This window comes from Grus americana, chromosome 17 (assembly GCF_028858705.1).
Source record: "Grus americana isolate bGruAme1 chromosome 17, bGruAme1.mat, whole genome shotgun sequence".
Classification (NCBI taxonomy): Eukaryota; Metazoa; Chordata; class Aves; order Gruiformes; family Gruidae; genus Grus; species Grus americana.
In genome coordinates, this window is record NC_072868.1 from 1,365,526 (window position 1) to 1,384,919 (window position 19,394).

Genomic DNA, 19,394 nt, shown 5'->3' on the forward strand with positions numbered 1-19,394 from the left:
ACATCACCCCCCCTTGCCTGCGCCACTCCGGCTCTAATAAACCCAGTACGCCCCATGCAAACACAGCTCCCACAGCTGACGCAAGGCGAGATGCTCCAGCGCTGGTGCTGTGGGCTTCCTGGGCCAGGGGGACGGGGGGTCTGGCTCTGGGTGTGTCTGGGAACACGTCCCCCACTTGCACGGGCAGGGTCTCGCGTGCACGCTGCTGGCAGCCTACCCCAGAGTCCCCCCACCCGCGCAGCTGGCCGCAGGAGCTCAGCGACACTGCACGCTGCTCTTCCTTCTCGCCCCGACCACTCCCTGCCCTCCCAATCTAACTAGAGGTGGGCGCAGCGTGTGTTCCCAGTCCCCGTGGGTGGTATGCGGGTGACGAACACCCGATGCCTGGCCGTCCTTGCCTGCGGTCCCCCGCGGTCACACCTGGCCGGATGGGACAGGCAGCGCAGCAGGGCTGAACGGGGCACAGGGCGCTCGGAGCGGGGCACGGTGCGCTGTGCTGGCTCACCTTTCCCCGCGGGACAGCGTACATGTTTTCAGCTTGTAAGGAGAGGGGCGTTTTCTGCTGTACCAACCACAGCATAAATCCACCCATCCTTAAATTCCAGAGGCTTGCATCAGGAACCCCCCAGGTGCCAGCTTCGGAGCTGCTCTTACCTTGGTAACGTGGGTAGTGGTGGAAGTGGAGAGGGTTTCCGCAGTGGCACTGAATATGCTGGTGAGCACTTCCTTCCCAGCAGAGCCGCTGGAGATCTGCGGGACAGAGAGCAGCGGAGTCAGCGGGGCCGGCGCAGGGGAGCCCCCAGAGCTGGCTCCCGAAGAGCTGGGACCTTCCCACTGGGATGCACCTACTCAGCCAAGTGCAGGAGGGGAGAGCGCGGCAAGGGAAAAAAAAAGACACTGCGCTGTGCTTCCAACTGGACCTAGTTTTTTTGAGGGGGACAGGGAGAGGTTTCCACAGCTACCCCAAGCCCAAAGCTGCAGGAGGGGGCCTCTGCACTGGGGAGATGATTTCATGGCTGCATTCCGCTCTTCCCCACCCATCCTCAGCATCACCCTAAGTGCACAGCTCTCAGGCCACCTCTAGCTTTGCCGTCGTGCTGCGCATGGCGAGGGCTGGGCAGGCTGCACCGGTGGCCCAGCCACACAGCGCCACGCACGTCCTCCCTGGTGCACAAAGTGACGGAGCCTGGGGCAGCACGAGGTGTTTGGCTGGGCTTGACTCCATCGAAATCAGGCAATCGAGTAAGAAAACACTTTACACAGGAAGACCTGCTGCTGGGCAGGGTTGGTGATGGCCATCACCTCCTCTGGATGTCAGGACACTTTAAGTGTGGCCTTGGGTGGCCAGGCAGGACATTCAGAACTAAAGATATCTCAGCCCGCTATGAGACTTCACCAGGGGATGGGCTTTTTTTTTAGGAATTACCCTCCTCCAGCAGGTGCTCAAGGTGCATCTGGCACAGGAAGTTCCACGGCCAGCGGGTCCCCTGCCATCTTGCTCCCCAACCTTCTCAACATCCTTCTGCTCTTCCCAGTACCAACACACCAGCCAAGGGTGCCAGTGCTGGGAACATGGGAGGAGGTCCTGTGGGACCAACCCCGGCCTGCCCCCAGCCCTGCAGGGCTCTGTCCCTCCCTCCCCACTACTTGGCCTGGCTGGTGGTGCCACATCCCCCCCCTCACCGGTGAGAGGGAGCGAAGGTCTGTCATGGGAACAGCCCCCTTCCCAGCCTTGGTGCTGTGATCCTGAAAGAAGAGCAGATGGGTGCGTTGGCTTGGATGCAACCCAGGGGCAAACGCGGCAGGTCGCCCTCCGCAGACATCCCTGGTGGGGCAGGGTCGTCCCCTGCCCAGCACCGCCGGCCCTGGTCACCCTCCCCGGAGCAGAGGGACCGCAGGGGACAGCGGCTCCCCCACCTCTCGAGGGGCCAGCCCCGCTTACTGAGGTCGCCAGTGCTGTCTCTGCAGTGCCAGTGCGAGCAGCGGCTGTGGCGTCCCTGCCGCCCGGGGTGCCGCCGTCCACCTGCCAAAGGAAACCGGGTGAGCCTGGAGGTGCCAGGGAGGGGGCGACACTCGCAGGGATGGTGTGGCTGTCCTTGCTGCCAGAGGAAGCCGGGGAGGGCCATGGGGCCACGGACACACACGGTGCAGCGTGTATGGTGGCTGTCACCCTCTGCAGATGTCCCCATGTGCCAGCGCTGCCCAGCAGTGTGGCAGATGGGGCCGGGGACACACACGGAATATCTCTGGGTGGGCTTTGGTTTGATGTTTTGGGGACTCCAGCAAGACAAGGGTGAGCAGAGGCCCCCAACTCAGCCACCTGCCCCCCCAGCGCTGCTGCCTGCGGACAGGTTTTGCTGGACTGAGGCTCGGCAGGGCTACAGGAGGACGGAGCCACCATGTCACCTGGGCTGTGTCCGTGGTGCCGACCCGGTGGGGAGTGGAGCCATCCGCTTCGGCCTTCTTCACGCCTGGCCCCAGGCTGACGGTCACAGCATCCGTTTTTGGGGCTGACGGCTGCAGAGGAAACACAGCAAGTCAGGCGCTGAGACACAATGCCAACAGCCCCGAGTGCTCCTTGTGCACCAGCCCCCGTGAGCACAGCATCCCTGCCCTGCTCCTCTGCAAGGGCCACACACGTACGATGTCCTGCACGTGTCATGCTGGGCCAAAGAGCAGAGGCCAGGCTGCTGCCCTGGGCAGATGGCCACCATGCAAAGTGCCCTGTGTGACTGACATACCCCAAATCAGACCTCATGCTCTGTCCCTGGGCTTTTCAGGGATTTTTGGGATAAATTTATAGACACCATGGGTTAGGTCAAACTGGTCTTCAAAAGGTGGGTGGGACCCACCAAATCCATTTCACTCACAGCCCGCAGCAGGTTCATGGTCTGCACCAGCTCCTGGTGGCTGTGGTTACACCCGGGGTGTCAGAACCTCGGGGGAATGGAGACAGGTTTCCAGCACTCCCCTGCTGCAGGAAACTGGAGCTGCCAAGGGCTCCTCCTGCACAGGGGATGCTCACCCAATGCTCTACTCCGGAGCCAATGGCCTCCCCTGCCCAGTGCCAGCCATGGGGCACTGTGGACCTGATCACCCATGCCCACAGCCCCGCCATGACCATGGAGCCCATGGCACTGGATGCTCCAGGCTGGCTCAGAGAAAGCTCCCTCTAATTCCGCAGCTTTTGCCTGGCTCCAGGTCTGGCCTCACCCTGGCAGCTCCAGGCAGCACTGGGGACTTACCTGCCAGGGCTGGAGGACTGCTGACCGGGCAGGGAGATGGCCCTGGCCCGGTGCAGAGGCAAGGCTACGTTTAGTCCGAGCTGGCTCTACCATCCTCTCCCTGTGGCGTACACTCAGCTTCCACACGCATGCTGCATGCATTTTCCTCAGCCCCATTATCATCAGTCCCAGCATGGGAATGACCCTCCACAAGCTTTGGAGCGGCTCCCACAAGCTACGCTGTAAATCCCTCCCTGCCCTGACATGACCGGAGAGGTTAGTCGGCAGCACGCTTCTCTTCGCTACACAAACTGGTCACTGACTTCATGCAAAACACAAGGACAGAGCCGTTGGTTAGTGACACGTGCCCTTCCCAGCTGCTGACATGCTGTAGTGGTGTGAGGGACAGGGTAGGCAGCCATACGCAGGGGATTAAGAGATAACGATGCCTTCTCCTGGTTAGCAGACGCACAAATACACGACAGAGCCATGCAACACAGACAGCGTGCATCAGGGGAAAACAGCTACACCGGACAGGAACCCGGGGTTTGAAAGCTAGCATGCTCTTCTAAACCAACGTGGGAGTGCACACCAGCGAGGCAATACGGGACACCAGGACAAGGAACATGGAGGTGTGATGGCACTGAGACAGTCTCGGTGGAATGGCGTCCCTGTGTACCTCTAGCTGGGAGACATCTGGGCTGGGCTGGGAGACCTTCTCCTCGCCTTTGACATCCTCTTCCAGTCTGGGAACTACTTTGTCAGTGTGCTGGAAGGAAACCAGGCCTTCGTCTTCCGTTTCACTCTTGTCCTTGTCCAGCTCAGGCAGGCTCCGGGAGATGTCCTCAAAGGCCGTGCCGTGGAAGTCACCGATCACTGTGAAGTCCACCTCTGCTTCCAGGCTGGAGGTTGAACTGACTGTGATGCTGGAGCACTTGCGCTCGATGGCCAGGTGGTTGTCCTTCAGAAAGACCGAGTCCTTCTCCTGGTCCTGCTCCTCATCACCGGTGTCGCTCTCAGGAGCCCTGTGCCGAGGTGGCTTAGCTTTCTCCTCGGCACCCTCCCTCAAGCCCGCTCTCTGAATGAGACACAATGGCGGAGAGAGACGGAGATGGTGAGCACCGCATGGCGCGGCAGCGCTGGCAGCGCTGGCGGGGGAGAGGGGAGGAGGAGAAAGAAGGCTGCAGCAAACATCACAGAGTAGAGTCAAACACAACTCAAGCACGGAGACTGAAACCTTTCTGACAGCAGCGACTTTGCAGGGGTGGGGGGAGAAGGGTTATTCAATCTGATTTTGCCAAAACTCTACAGGTAATTAATCATCTCAAGAAAGGGTCAGTCACACAGAAAAGCTTGGCCAGCCTGGAGGCACGTCAGTGCACCTGGTGGAAGCAGATGTATGCAAAACAACAGGTCTGTTAAGAGACATTCAGAAACAGCTCAGACGCCAGTGCTATCATATGTCAGTAAGGTTGGGCACTCAAAAAAAACAAACAAAAAACAAACGAAGGGAAAGAAAGAGAGAAGAGGTTGAAAGAAAAGGGCCCCATGAGCCACGCACGGTGAAGGAGAAGCAAAGGAGTGTGCCAATTCCACTGAGCATCCGCGTGGGCCCTGCAGAGCATCGCCCTGGGGCGAGGAGGACCAGCCCTGCACGCTGGGGCGGCCGCCTGAGCTGGGGGGGTGAACGTGCCCCACCAACAGAACGCTCCCCTGCATGAGGGGCCTCATGCAGCCGGTGGTGAGGCTTAGGGGTGATCCGGTGGAGTGTTTGGTCAGTGTAATTGACAGCACGATCAGAGCCAAGGGATGACCTCCCTCTGCTAGCTCTTCTTCAGACATGGACATACCTCTCAACTCCGCCATCAGAGGGTACATCTCCCCTCGCCATACTTTGCTGTGAAGCCATGGGGAATCTAGACCCATTGCTGGACTTTGCAGCTTGCTCTAGGCAGCTTCCCTTAGGAACAGCTCTAAGCCCACTGATGCCAGAGGAAACCCCCCTCCTGGACTCTGGTCCAAGCGTTTGCAGCCAGAGCCATACCCCCAACGGGCCGGGCTGTGCCGGCACAACCTTCCCTTGGCACTGCTGGGAGGTTGAGAGGTATGAGAAACAGGGTGTCAAACAAACTCAAGAGGAACACACCTGCATACATGTTTTCGTGTGTGTGTGTATGTATAAATATATACATAACAGGTCTGCGATGGGGAGAGGAGCTGGAAGCACACAGCCCTCAGCCGGTTAAGGTGAGCTTTCATACTACGGTAAGAAGCAGTTAGTAAAACAGCACTGAGACCTGGAAGACCACTGGAACAGCAGTCTTTAAATTCTCTTCTTTCAGGCTGGATTTTACTGACGGGTCAGATAAATCCTTTTCTTCCCCGCTTGGTTCCTGAGATTTGCTCTGGATTAGAGAAAATGGTTAGTTGTAAGGAAATGAACTCTACAGGAGAGGATCTAGCGCTTACAAGAGCAAAGAAAGCTATTTCATCATCCAGCCACCAGCTTGCTGAAGACAAGGGAGGGTGGGTGAGGCCGGCGAGCTAAGCAAGAAGGGATATCAATGTAAGAAATGCAAGGGTGAAGCTGGAAGCGTGGGAACGCTGCTGCTAGGTGTGTGTGCATGTCCGTGACAGAGTCGCAGCTCCTTCAGCCACCCCCCCGTCTCCCTTTCTTGCTCCTGGACATGAAGCTTGGGTGCCCACTCTTGGGTTTAACGAGTGGCATTCTCCAGGGAGCCAAAATGTCGGGGAAGGTCACAAAACAAAAGCTGATGAACCAACTGGCCAGCAGGTCTGCATTCAGCAAATAAGCCTGACCACACACACATACATAAAGGACAGGGGATGCAAAGCAACTGCTGTCAGTCAATGGATGTGTGAGGAGCCACTGAACATGGTAATAAAGAGCCACACAACATGCGCATGAACTTTCCGGCCGGACAGTTCATTGGAAGAGTTACCACGGCTTCTGCCAGTGTGAGTTCACAGCCGGAGTCAGGGGAGGCCAGGTCAGCACTGTCTTCTCCTTCATGTTCCAGGTCAACAGAAACTTCTTCCTTCAGAGAGAGAGGCTGGGAGGCATCTCCTGAACCAGCCCCCTGCCCGAGGGCCAAGGAGCCCACATTGGATGCAGGTCCCACTGGAGTGACCGGCACCTCCAGCGGTGAGGCGAGGCCTGTGTTCAAAAGCATGTCCTGTGCCAGACCCGTCTTCCCCTTTGCTTTGGCTGATGTCTCAGCTTCAGGCACATGCTCTTGTCCTTCCTGGGCTGCCCTTCGCTCCACTTCGCTTTGCTCAAACATCTTAATCTTAGAGGCCACTGAGGTTTTCCTGTAGCTCTCGCTGTCCTGCCAGCTACCTGGGGCCACTGTGACATCTCCATGCTCCTGGGACACAGCTCCTGCCCGCCTGGCCACACATACCAATGACCCGGACTCTATTTGATGTGTCCCACTGCTCGCTTGCAGTTCTCCCCCACCTTCGTAAATCAAGGTAGAGAGCCGGTACGTCTTGGTTCCTTGACACAATCCTGTGGAGGATTGGGGGTGTGGGACATCAGCGGCTTCTTTCGGAGAAGATTCATCTTGTGGTGGCTGCCCCGGAGCAAGGTCACTGTCCCTCGCAGTTTCTCCTACTGTAGAGCTCCTGCCCTGCAGATCTTGTCCCACATTAAACTCCAAATCCCAGGGTGGCTCTTGTGCTTTGGGACCTGCAATGTGGAGTAGCCCTCCAGCCATGGAACCCTCTTGGGGCAGGTGTCTTATTATGGCCTCAGTCTGTTGTTCTGGTTCTTCTGCCTTGGGACACAGCTCTTCCATGCAAGGGCTTCTGTCATGGGACAATTCATCCATCCCACGGCCTTCATCTCTGGTCAGCTTCCTTGATGTTGGCCCTGTGTCCTGGGAGAGCTCTTTTATCATGGGCTTCTCCTCCTGGAGCAGCTCTTCTGTGGCAGGGACTTTGCTCTGGGTTGCCCTCGCTGTGACAGGGTCGATGTCCTCGACTACCTCCCCTGTGGCTGGGTCTCTGACCTGCATCAGCTCTGCTGCAGCATCTGTGTTTTGGGGTGGTTCTCCTGCAACAGGGCTTGCACCTTGGTGTGGTTTCCACGTAGCAAAGCCCGTGTCTTGGGGTTGTTCTTCAGATTCAGGATTGGCGCCCCTCGCTATTGCCACCTCTGCCACAGGGCTCACGTCCTTGGGTGCTCCTTTGCCTACTACAGGGCCTGCCTCCTGGCATGTCACCTCTGCTGAGGGGTTCACATCCCTGGGTATGCCCACACCTCTTACAGGGCTGGTGCCCTGGGACAGGTCTCTGCCCTCAGGCTCAGTGCCTGGGGCTGGCTCTGCAGGGACAGGGCTGGATTGCTGGGGAAAGGGCGTAGGGGCAGCAGTGCTGGGTTTATCCCCCTCTGACCCCGTGGTGGTGCAAGGGTGGCCCTGCCAAGGCACAGCTGATGGAGGTGACTTGGTCTCTATATCTTCCATCTGAAGAACCACTCTGGCACTTTCCTCCTTGTCACTGTCTACTCCAATCCTTCCTGAGAGCCCCTCCACTGCCGTGCAGATGTCCGGGCTCCGTACTGGGCTCCCTCTGTGCTTTTCAGCCCCATGGTCATCCCCTGCCAGGCTACACGGCTTCAAGCCTCCCAGTGGGCTTTGCAGATCCGTCTCCTCTGGTCCCGCCTCTTGGGAACACGGTAGGGCTTCATGTCCCTCAGGTGCTTTGTAGCCTGTCAGCCCAGCAGATGCTTTCTCTTGCTGTAGGGGCAGCCCTTCCTCCTGCCCTGAGGTGGGATGTTCCACCAGGCTGGTCCCATCACAGCCTGTCCTGGGCTCCTCCAGTGCTTCTGCAGGTTTTCCAGACACTGCCCTGTGTTGCTGACTTGCTGAGGAAGGGGGTTGGAACCCTTCTGCCGCAGGTGCCGTGTGCCTGGATCCCTCCCCAGACGTGTTCACAGTGGCTTCTGGTCTGTCCTCCAAGTCAAGCTGTCTACCAGTCACTGAGAGCAGGTGTGTTTTACTGTCCTTCTCCTCTCCCTCTGGATCTCCTAAGTAGATGATCCTCTGGGTTGCAGAAGTCTCTGAGCTGTCATCACTAGCCTTCACTTTAATTTTCATGAGCTCTGTGGCTGCAGCCGGTGCTCTGGCCTCCTGCTTCCTGGAGGCTGTGGAAGCACATTCCTTGGAGATCACCTCGCTTTCCCCCTGGGGAGGCTGTGGCCCCAAAATCTTGGCCCTTTGCCTCTCTTCAGGCTGCTGACATGGCTTGGGCAGACCTGGCTCACTGATGGTTGCTTCCTCGCCCTGCTCTTGTGGCTCCTCCTCTGCGCTCTCAGTTGGTAGGCGCTCAGCCTCCTGGCTGGGCTCCCCACTGGCTTCCTTCTCATAGATCTCATCCTCCCAGACAGACTCAAAATCCTCTGGACTAGCGATCATTTTTGCTCTTGTCCGGGTATCCAGGGCTGCATCTGCTGGCTCTTCCTGGCCAGCCACTTCCTTGGCTTTCCCTACTGCCATCTCCACTTTCGATACACTCGCGCTCATTTTCACCTCTGAAGTACCTGCATGTGCTTCTTCTTTCTTGACTCCCAGAGCTTTCTTTAGAGCTACCACTTCCAGCCTAGGAGTTTCTCTCTCTATAAATACCCAATGCTCCGAACCCTGCATTGCAATTGGAGCAAGAAGAGTTAGCATCAAACATACTTTACCTGACTGCTGATGACTGCTGTCATGAGTAACAGAAAGCTGATCTGCCTTGGACAGGGCTGACTAAATTATTATTATTCATGCAAGAGTTGAGGCAGGGTCTATACAAAGAGCCTGGCAACTCGCTGATGGAGAGAAGGGACTGAAAATAAGGGGGCTGATGCTGTGACGGGGTCTGAGCCCCTCTGTCCTCTCCAGGGACCATGTCTTGCTCTGGGCGGTGGCTCACTGACATACCTGCAGTATCTGCAGCTTTGTTGGAAGTACGAAGCAGGAGCAATGCTCCCAGCAGACATATTAACATCCATTGGGTCACCTCTCATGAAGCAGGGGAACACAGCTGGTTAAATCCAACTAGGACTCCTTTTTTTCAGCTGGCTCTAACCAATCTCCATGAGCAAAGGGTGAGATTTCACTGTAGGCAATGGCCTGTTTTGAGTAGCTTCACTCTCAGCTTCATCCGCGTGCCCTAAGACTACGTCAGACTGCCAGGAGCATGAGCAAGGAACGAAACCACCTTTAGGCACAGAACGGCCCTCTCCCCTTCCTACTAGATGCTACAGCTCAGATTCACTCCAAAGTCCATCCTTCCTTTCCAGCTCTCCAGGGAAATCTCATCAGAGGCAATTATTTAGCAGTGGTTCAGAGAATGTAACCTGTACAGGTTACCTGTGAAATGTAGAAGATGACCATGGGCTTGGCAGCTGAGACAGCTACAGGTACTGCAGCAAGGGCCAAGCAAAGGTTGTGGAGCATCCCGCAGCAAGGACGTGGTGGGTATGTGATATACCACACAGTGTATCTGTGCTGCTGCACGGGGGAGGATGCTAGATTACTGTTACTTCATAGATTTTGTACATTCTCGTGCTTGTCCTGCAAGACAGCTAAAGACTTCACAAGTGCTGAGAACAGAGCACGGCTAAAATTCAACCACTTCTGGAACAGAAGATAGAAAACAACCCACGAGAAGACAGCAGCAGGAAAACATTTGCACTAGTGAGGAAGCCCAGGAGCCTCCCCAGGAATCCTACTGTAGGCAGCAGATGTGCAAAGGGCAACGCTGTGGGCATGGTCCTGCGGGGTTCACTATGGGGCTGGCTCTGCCCCTGGCACAGGCTGCCTGGGCACCAGCCTGTGGGCAAAGCCAGCATCACCTCTGTGGGCTGGCAAAGGCTGACCCTCTGCGGCACCACGGTGCGCTCCTGTCCCGGTGAGTGGGGGGGTGGTTGTCTGCTCCCCAGTCAAACTGGGAAAAATAATCCATGAAAACGTGAGCCATGCCCCAGGCAGGAGTGTCAGGGTGAACATTTGGAGCAGTTTCACCCGAAATGGAAAACTAATAACTGATATTGAATAAGGGGAAACAGGGGAGCAGAGAGAAGCAGAGTGAGAGGGAAAGGAAAAGATGAGATTAGAGGAGACAGAGGAAGGAGGAAAACCAATTACTAGTGGAAAGGCTTCCACAAGAAGGGCAATCAGAAATTGGTGAAAGTCCCCAGCAGAAAAATGCCACCTCCCAGCTCCTGCCTTCTTTACCAGGTGCCAAAGAAAGCACAGCTCTGTAGATGCAGTGCCCAAACCTTGCCCCAGCAGCACCTGGGCAAGCAGCAGATCGGGCAGCCCCCCGCCCTGGGCTACATCAGGAGTGTGGCTGCCCCCTGAAAATCCCCCACAAGTACCAGCAAGGCTGTGCCTGGGTGGGAGGCACCACAGGGGCTGCGCGTGGGTACGGCCCGCTGCTGGCCCCCTGCGAGAACACCGAGCTGCCCACGCTGAGGTGCAGGCTCCTCGCACTGCCAGGACAGTCACGGATGGCACATGTGCACTGTAAGGGCACCCTCCTCCATGCGTGGAAGACGGATCCTTGCCAGGGACTCTGCCACGGCACCTGGACCCTGCCACAGCCAGGCAGCCCTGCACACTTGTGCTGGAGGAGCCAGTTCTTCAGGACACCTGTCCCATGCCAGCTCCCTAAAGCATCACGCACACAAGCCTCTCCTTTACCCTGCACTCCCAAGCACCGCCTGCTCTCCAGGTCCCTTCCTCCACACCTGCCTCCAGTGCAGGTTTTGTTATTCTTCCTAGTCCATGGAAATTGCAAGAGGCAGTTGGTGACTGCCCGGAGCACCAAAACGGATGGAGGTCTTTCACAGTTGGGTTTGACCCATGAAAGCAACATTATCACTAACTCAGCAGCTGTGTTGGGCCTGCTGGGAAGCCCAGGTTGGTCTCTGGCATTCCCTCAACACCAGTCTCCCCAATCAGTATCGATGCTCAAGGGCAATTCAAGCAGAAGACTGCTTACTTTCCTGAGGGTACAGCAGCTTCTCTTCTGTTCCTGCACTGTGGTCTCATTGCTGAACCCTTTCTGCAGCCAAGGCAAGGATGGACAGGTTGTGAGCACATGTACAAATTTCTTCAGTGAAGCCCTCTCATCCTCCTTCTCTGAATGCAAACCAGGGTCCTTTGGAGGAGACCTCCCCTGGACAAAGATGATGAATTTCTTCAGGCTCCTTCTCTCAGTTAAGGCTTCAGATATATGTTGTAGAGCAAAAAGCCTTAACACCAGTCTTATGAAGCTTGGAACAATGTGTTCATCCATGGCAGCACCTCTTAACCAGTAGGGAAAACACAACTCCAGATTTATTGCCGAACCAGCTTCTTTCTCCTCAGACTCTGTTGGGATGAGCACAGCCCACTCCAAGGGAACAGCCAACTACTCTGTGGTGTGATCTGAACTCTGCTCTGGAGGGCTCAATGCCAGCTCCAGCCACAGCTCTGGTTCCACAGCTCATGGCAGTCCTTGTGTCTCCAGACCTTGGGGACACTTGGGGATGTTCAGAGAAAATATCTAGATACTTGGGTATGTCCTCCAAGAAAGAACTTCTGGAGCTTTGGAGGTCAGTAGGCTGGCAGGACAGAGTGTGTGCCAAGGCAGAAGCTGAGTCTAAGAAGTGATGATGCTGGGAAGGGTCTGTCCATAGAGCAACTTTGACTTCCCAAGGGATAATTTACTCTCCCACTTCCCCCTCCTCCCTCCTGCCCCGATCTGCTCTAGGAACAGGAGCATTGGGAAGGCCATGCTCACAGTGGCCTACACATCACAAGACAGAGCAAACTGGCAGAAAGGAAAAAAACGATGGCATGGAGCAGAGACAAGCTTCTGCCCCTGCAGCAAGGCCCATAACCTCGGCAGTGCCCAGGGTAGGCAGGAGGCTTCTCCCTTCGGCATCCTTCAATGTCCCTGCCATCTTTCTTTGCTCCTAAGGGAGACGGAGCTCACCTGAGAGGAGCCTCATGACAAGGAGGGGAGAATGAGTGAATCTGAGACATTGAGACAGCACACTGGGTTGCTCTGTCACCCAAAGCTGAAGAGACTCCTGGCACCTCCCAGCTCAGCATTCTGGTCCTCCAGCAGGAGTGAGGACTGAGGGATGGAGGGGAGGGTGGAGACACCTCCATCCTGTAGCTGGGGGTGACAGATAACGCAGCCTCAGCAGGTCTGAAGCCCACAGGCACCGAGGGACCTTCTGGCTGAGTGTGATGTGAGCTCCAAGCTCTGCAGATATGCTGTCCTCGTGTCATCACCCTCTCAGGGCCGCGAATTCCTCGTGGCAGCCACAGGCCAGGAGAGGACAAGTTCCCACGTATCAACTGCTGAGTCTCAGCCACTAACACCTGGAGAGAAATCACTGGTGAGGCCACCTTGGCACCACGAGGGCCTCTAGAGGGTGGTGGAGATGACTCTGAATCAAGAGATGTGCGCGCACCTCACTTTTGCTGTTTCTGTCCACAAGCTCCTAAATACTGTCACGTAGAGGGTCCCAGAGTGGAGCAGGAGATGCTGATGCAGAGCCCAAGCTTCATTGAAGGTGCCTGTATCCTCGTTGAAGCCCGGGGCTGTGCCCGAGCCCTCGCTCACACCCATACTCCCTCCAGGGGCTGCGTGCTCCAGCCAGCCCAGGTTCTGGCTCCAGCGGTGCTGTGCTGGTAGGGCACAGCTTGCCGACGCCGGCCCCGACTAAGGGAGGTGACGGGGCCAGCCTCGCCCCTGCCCCTGCCTTGTCTGCCCCCCTGCTCCTGCTCTGCTGCCTTCCCTGGGGGCACTCGGGCAGGACGGGCACCCCAGCACCGCGCTGCAGTGTGGCTGTGTCCAACCACACCAGAACCAATCTCAAAGACCAGTTCTCTTCTGCTCTGTGGTATTTTTTTTCTTGGCTGTCCTGCCAAGAAACAGCCACCATCATGTGAGATAAACCCTGCATGCAAGCAGTGCCGAGAGCCCACACTCCTCACCCGTGGGCATTGTGCGAGGACGTCCAAGGCAGCATGACCCTGCTTTGCACAGGCATTAAGACTAACATTTCTGATGCCTCCAGAGATGCCCTGTTTCAGGCTGCCTGGGCCTGGGGAACTGTAACTGTAGCCAAAGTGAAGGGAAAGCACAAGGGATTGCTAAAGACACCTTGGAGCTGGCTGCCTGCCTGCACCTGGAGCAGACACCCACAGAACGCCTGTGCCATAGGGTCAGCACTGCCTTGGGACCTCCAGCACTGGCCTCCAGCATGGTCCCCTCACCCAGAGCACAGCCAGCCCTGGTGATGCACAGCAGGGCTCCACTGGAAGGTCCCTCCCAGGACCCTCACAGCCCAGAAGAAAGAGTCAGGGGAGCAGCTTTCACCAACAGCCCTGTCCTGGCGAGGGATCCTGCCCATTGCTGGAGAGGGGACCCACCCAGTGGGGCCAGAAAATGGCTCAAGCTCTGCTCAGAGGGCAGGAGCCACCTTGGCAGGCTGGAGGACCCCACGGGGGGCAAACTGTGAGAGCAAGGGGTGGGGAGAGAAGGAGGATGGTGACAACCTCAGGAGAGGAGACAAGGCTTTTCTGCGTGAAAGACTCCATGCTTAGGGAAGCTCCGTGCTCAGATGCAAAATCGTCTAGGGTGTCCTCTTCCATCGTCTGTGCCAGCACGGAAACCCCAGCACCCATGGGGAAAGAGAGAGAGAGAGAGACAGAGAGACAGAGAGAGAGAGAGCACATGAGAAAGAATGAAGGAACAAATGGTGGGTAGGTGGGCAGATGGATCAATGGATCAATGGATGGATGGATGGATGGATGAACAGAGGTCACAGCTATGCCAGCTCTGAATGCTCCATTTACATCTTTGTATATTTGCTTGTAAAGGAGATGTGGGGTGAAGTTCCTCTTCCCAGCTCAGTGCTTTGATGAGGGGCTGTGAGCTCACCCCTGCCCAGGTCACCTGCAGCCCTGGGTCTCCAGTCAATGCTGGGGACCAGCAGGTGCATGCGCACATCACGATGTCCCCACAGAGAGCCCCTGGCCCAGCCGCCCAGCAGTGCCCATGCCCTCCTCGCAGCACAGCCCCAGGCCCTCAGTTGCTCTGCAAGACTCTCCCATGAGGGAGCCAGGGCCAAGCAGGCACCGCATGCGGTGTCCACCCTGCCTGGAGCCAGGCCTGGTGGTGTGGGCACAGGACCGGCTCCAGAATCCCCATGGGAGGAGAGAACACCACAGAAGGGAGAGCAAGCAGGGAGGGTCCCTGGCAGGGAGAACATCCACGCTGGCAGCAGGGATGCCCTTGCCTCACACTGCCTTTCCCGAGCCAGCCAGGAACCCAGCACCGCAGAGCACCCAGCTGCACCGCATCCGCACCCCTCACACAGCACTGGGGCCTCTGCATGTCCCAGCACCCCCAATTCCAGCTCCCCGGGTGCCTTCCTTTCACACTCACGGTCCCACTGCAAAGCCAGCAGGCAAAACACCAGGAGGGGAGGACATGGGTGCAGGGTGCGGTGCGAAACCGCTCACCCTTCCGCCTACTCCCACCACCCGGGTCCTGGCTGGCGAGAGCACCATGGGGCACCTCTGTGCAGGCACCTGGCCCTGCTCTGCTGAGGACACCCCTCGGGCAAGAGCTGCACCAGGCGCTGCCACGCAGCAGCCCTGCTGATACGAGGGGTGAGGAAAACTGCATCTCATGGGTCAACAAAGGCACAGCCCAACTCCCAGGTACCCCCAAAACACCACGCCACGCAGTGCCTGGGCACAAGGGGAGATCACTACCAGGAGTGTGAAAACACTCATTACAAAACTTAGAGACAACGGCCTGGCCAGAGGTCCCCTCCCTCCACACCGTGTCTGCACGATGTATTTTCCACCATGTTCCCCCAGGGTAGCACAGGAGTCAGACGCAGAGCTCAAAAGCGGAGGAATACCTCCCCGCAACCAACCTGATCCTCTCCATAAAAGAAGCAGCAGAACAAACCTCGCTGGCCTTTTCTGGGGTTCCCTTTGGTGTTTCATCCTCATGCTTGGGTGAGGAAGAGGCTGGTGAGGAAGGCAGCCTCCTGTCCCGGTCCCTGTGAACCAGCTTGCTGTTGGGCTCCTTCAGGGTCCGTTTCAGCTCATTGATGCTGGCCTGATGCTTTAGCAAAACATCTTCTGGCTTGTCTAAAAACTTGGGGAAGGAGAGAGGGAGGTAACTATGATTAAAGAACCAGCCAAGGCAAAAGAGATGAGCAGGGGCACTTGGAGGGTTTGCTTCACACTGGGCTTGAATTTAGGGTCTCAAGAGCCAAATGAACAGCGCGTCAGAGCACCCTGGTCTGCAGGTTCTCACTAAGGCCATTGCACGGCACAGCAAAAAGGCAGCACGGGCCAAACGTGTGCGGCAGGCTTCCCTCCATGAAGGGCACAGCACGCCCCTTCGGCATCTCCAGCACGGCCTGCTGAGGACAAGCTAAGCCACCTGGAGAAAGAGAGCGGGCTCTCCCTGGGGATCAGCAAGGGCCCTCCTGGAAATACCAGCAGCCTCCTCTGCTGCTCTCCCGTGCCAGGCACAAAGGGAGCCCGAGCCTCTGTTCAAGCAGGGCAGGAAACCGGCATTTCCAATGGAGGTCCTTCTGCCAAAGGGCAGGAGGTCAAGGGCTGGTCAGAGATGTCCAGCATGGATCCGAGTCTGGATCAGCACGAACCAGCCTGGGCCCAGCGGCAGCCTTGAATGGGGTGGGGTCTGGCCTGCTGTGGAGAGAGGACAGCTCAGAGCGCTCAAGTGCAAGGTGGGGTTCAGGCGTTAGAGTGTGGTTTTGTGACGGTACAGGCACCGGGGTGGCTCCCCTTGTCCTGCCGCAGAGGTGGGCAAACTGGCTCAGAGCAAGAACCAGCAACAGCAAGAACCCCGGCTTCTGCTTAAACTCAAACTCAAACCCAAACCTCTTTTGAGGTTCAAAAGGAGTCACCTAAAATACCTCCCCGGTATTTCTCCTCAGCAACAGCCCAGAGACCCAAGAGAGGCCCATGAAAAACCCTACCAGACTTCCCAGACCCTGAGGGCTCAGCGCGACTCATGAAAAAACTCCCCGCATGGACCCGCGTGTCTGAGCCGTGGAGAAGTGCCTCATGGTTTGCCCACCTCTGGGCTCGGGGTGCGCCGGGGGAGCAGCACATGCACATGCAGCAGGGTAAGCAATGAGGTGGGCGGGGCAGGACTGGGATCGGTGCCCACTACCCCGGCGGGGTCTGCAAGGACAGTGAGGGCTGTGTGGTGCCAGCCCGGCGAAACCCATCGCCTGGCCACGTTTGTCCCCTGTCAACAGCTCCGGCGAGGATCTACGTCCCACCGGACGTCCCACGGGGGAAACCCCCAGGGAGCAGCCGTGGACTTTAGGCTGGGATGAATCGATCCCGATGGGGGGCTGCCGTGGACAAGGGAGTTTGTGCGGGGAACAGCACGGCCTCCCTCTTCTTTGCGGCAGCCTGCTCTCGGGCTGGGCAGATGCAGGCAGCTGCCTGCTGGCACAGGGGGTGGGTGCCCATGCCTGCCCCGCAGGCAGCCGAGCAGGCGCTGAAGGCAGCTCAGAGACTCATTTGCCCCGGGCAGGGCGGGATGTCAGCCATGGCACTGCGAGGAGCCCGGCTCTCTACAGGGGAGCCTCGCCGCAGGAGGGGGGGCTGCGGGAGCGGGGGGCTGCGGGAGGGCAGGGACGGAGGCACTTCAGGTCTGGCAAAAGCAGAGCGTGGGTCGGGGCACCAGCGGGAGCGATGGGACCAGCCTCTGCGGGAGAGCTAGGGCTGCAGGGCTGGGCGGAGAGGAGACACGAGGCGAGGACATGGAGGAGTCAGTAACACGAGCAGAAGCCAGGTCTTCCCAATAGGCCAAGGACTCGGCACGGGGGCCTGGCCGTTGCGCCTTGGGAGGGCTCCTGCTCACACGTACGATTAGGACTACCTTACTTAGTGGGATAGAAGATGCTGTGTGCGTGCTGGGGCGCATCCCCAGCTGTCTGTTCATGGGGCTTCTCTAGCATCCAACCCCCCGCCCCGGTGCATCTTGTATTCCAGTAAATAGGGTGACACATAGTGTTGTTTTGGAAAGGATGGACAATATGATGCACCGATGAGGACTAAGATACTCCAGAGAGAGAATACCTCCTGCTTGTGCCTGGGGGTTGTTTCGTGCTCCGGCTGGCAGCAAAGAGAGGGTTAAAAGTAACCAGCAGGGTCAGTTGAGGGAACTTGTCACAAACATCACAGTTAAGTTGATGGGCTGGTAGGGCACAGAAGGACGGACCCCCCCTCCCCTCGCAGTGTGGGGCTGAAATGGGCTGGGGTGTCCCTGGGCCAGCCCAGGGGCCAGGGCAGGGAGTGGGTGGGCTGTGCCCAGGCAGTGGTGGGCATGAGTGGACACTGGTGTGCCTGGCCTGTCCCCATCCCCACCCCTGTCTCAGAGCGGGGCTGCTCCCAGGTCCAGCCCTGCCTGGGGACGAGCCTTGAGACCGCCTGGAGGGTGCTGGGGAATCAGAGTTGAGCCAAGCCCCTGTGACAGCCCCATTGCCACTGGTGAGGCCAAGAGCCATGTCTGAAGGGTCCCACCAGCCTGCGGCACAGCTGGCAGAGAAAGGGTTGCAGGAGACTGTGCCCCAGGGTGACCCTTCCTGCCTGCAGCCCAGCCCTGCTGCCTGTGCCCGGTCCCCTGCCTGCCCTCTCCAGGTGTGAGCCAGCCTACCCCTCCACCTCCACACTCTTCTGCCCGCCTCATCAGTACCTTCAGCTCCTTGATTTTCGTTGGGGTGGTCACCTCCTCATCCTCTGTCTCGGACCGTCTCCTGCTGCCAAACTCACCATCCTCATCCTGCTTCTCACCCTCTGCCCCGGCGTCATGGTTCTCGCTGACGGAGGCTGGGCGCGAGAACTCTGCCCGTGGGGGAGAGCCCGGGTCACCCCAGCCCTGCGGCCCCCAACCCGCACCACAGCCCACCATCCCCTGCCCCCCACCCTGCCAGCTCAGACTTGGGGGTTGAGGAGCCCCGAATGCAGGGATGGCTGGTCCCAGGGGTCCCAGAGCTTCCTGGTGGCTCCAGGGGTCCTGGGGCAGAGGGAGCCGGGCAGAGCCCTGTCCTCAAGCTGTCCAGCCCCAGCCCTGCCACGTCCCCCTGCTCATCACGAGCTATCACTTGGGGTGGGGACAGACCCTCTGCCATGGGGATGCAGTGGGGACAGCCTCTAGAAGGAAGCCTGATGGCTGCTGTAACCCTGCCAAATGAGCTGACCAGCTCACAGAGACAAGCTGAACAGCATCCCCCTCGCTCCCGCCAGCGGACCAATCTCCCTCCCCCTCCCCAATTTGGGGCATACCTCCGTCAAGGCTGCGAGACATGGTGTACCGTTTGCTGGAGGAGCGCTCGAAGAAGGGAGCCGGGCGGTCAATGAGGGCACTGGCCTGCCGTGTCTGCGCCTGTGTCCGCCCACTGTAGCGAAACTTGGAGCCCATCACCAGGAAGCCTTTGGGGGGTGGCTCTGGGGACACCAGCCTGGGGGTGAGAGAGGTAGAGTGCTGTCAGCGAGCCCCAGCCGTGCCTCCTGGCACCGCCCCCCACATCTACCCACTGCAGAAGAGGCAGGAGCGTGTCTGCCTCCAAGAAGGTCTGGAGAAGGTCTCCTCACCTGAAGAAGGTGTGATGTTCTATGCAGACCTTCCAGAGACGCTTGGCGGAGCGGTGGTTGGGCAGCTTGAAGCCAATGGTGCTTTCAAACTGTTCGTACTTGGGGGAGACAGAGACACGCCGTTACAGGCAGATCCTGCCCTAGAGGACGTGATGGGATGGGACCTGCCTCGCCAAGGCCCTCAGGTTCCCCTGACGGGGGCCATGGCCATGCCAAAAATGTCTTTTTCAAAGCAGCACCGGAAAGGTCCACGCCCAGCCCCACTGGGTGGTGCAATCACGCTCCTCACACTTTTGGCCTAAGCACTTTCCTCAACTGTAAATGGCTTTTCAGTGCCAAATTCCCTCAAGAAACAAAAACCTTTTACAGCTCGTTTTGGTGAAAGGGCATCACTCTCCATTTTAGATGGATAGTCCTTGCCCTCCTGCCTGCTGGAAAATGTGGGTGGAAATGCATTCTCCCACAAGTGCATGTAAAAGTGAAGAGAGTGAAAATA

At 58.0% G+C, this 19,394-nt stretch overlaps 1 protein-coding gene across 17 annotated transcripts in view; it reads right to left on the bottom strand.

Moving 5' to 3' along the window:
* EPB41L1 (erythrocyte membrane protein band 4.1 like 1) overlaps positions 1-19,394 on the bottom strand; it is a 69,289-nt gene that overhangs the window by 5,578 nt on the left and 44,317 nt on the right. For 6 of the 17 annotated variants that reach the window (XM_054845784.1, XM_054845776.1, XM_054845777.1 and 3 more), the window contains 12 exons: positions 18,899-18,996; positions 18,590-18,765; positions 18,000-18,148; positions 17,384-17,419; positions 15,222-15,413; positions 13,796-13,894; positions 6,188-8,890; positions 3,904-4,302; positions 2,407-2,517; positions 1,943-2,023; positions 1,684-1,746; positions 655-750 (listed from right to left, as the gene is read on the bottom strand). In XM_054845784.1, the coding sequence (XP_054701759.1) occupies positions 655-750; positions 1,684-1,746; positions 1,943-2,023; positions 2,407-2,517; positions 3,904-4,302; positions 6,188-8,890; positions 13,796-13,894; positions 15,222-15,413; positions 17,384-17,419; positions 18,000-18,148; positions 18,590-18,765; positions 18,899-18,996 (4,203 nt within the window). The other 11 variants (XM_054845782.1, XM_054845783.1, XM_054845781.1 and 8 more) reach the window with 11 other exon arrangements.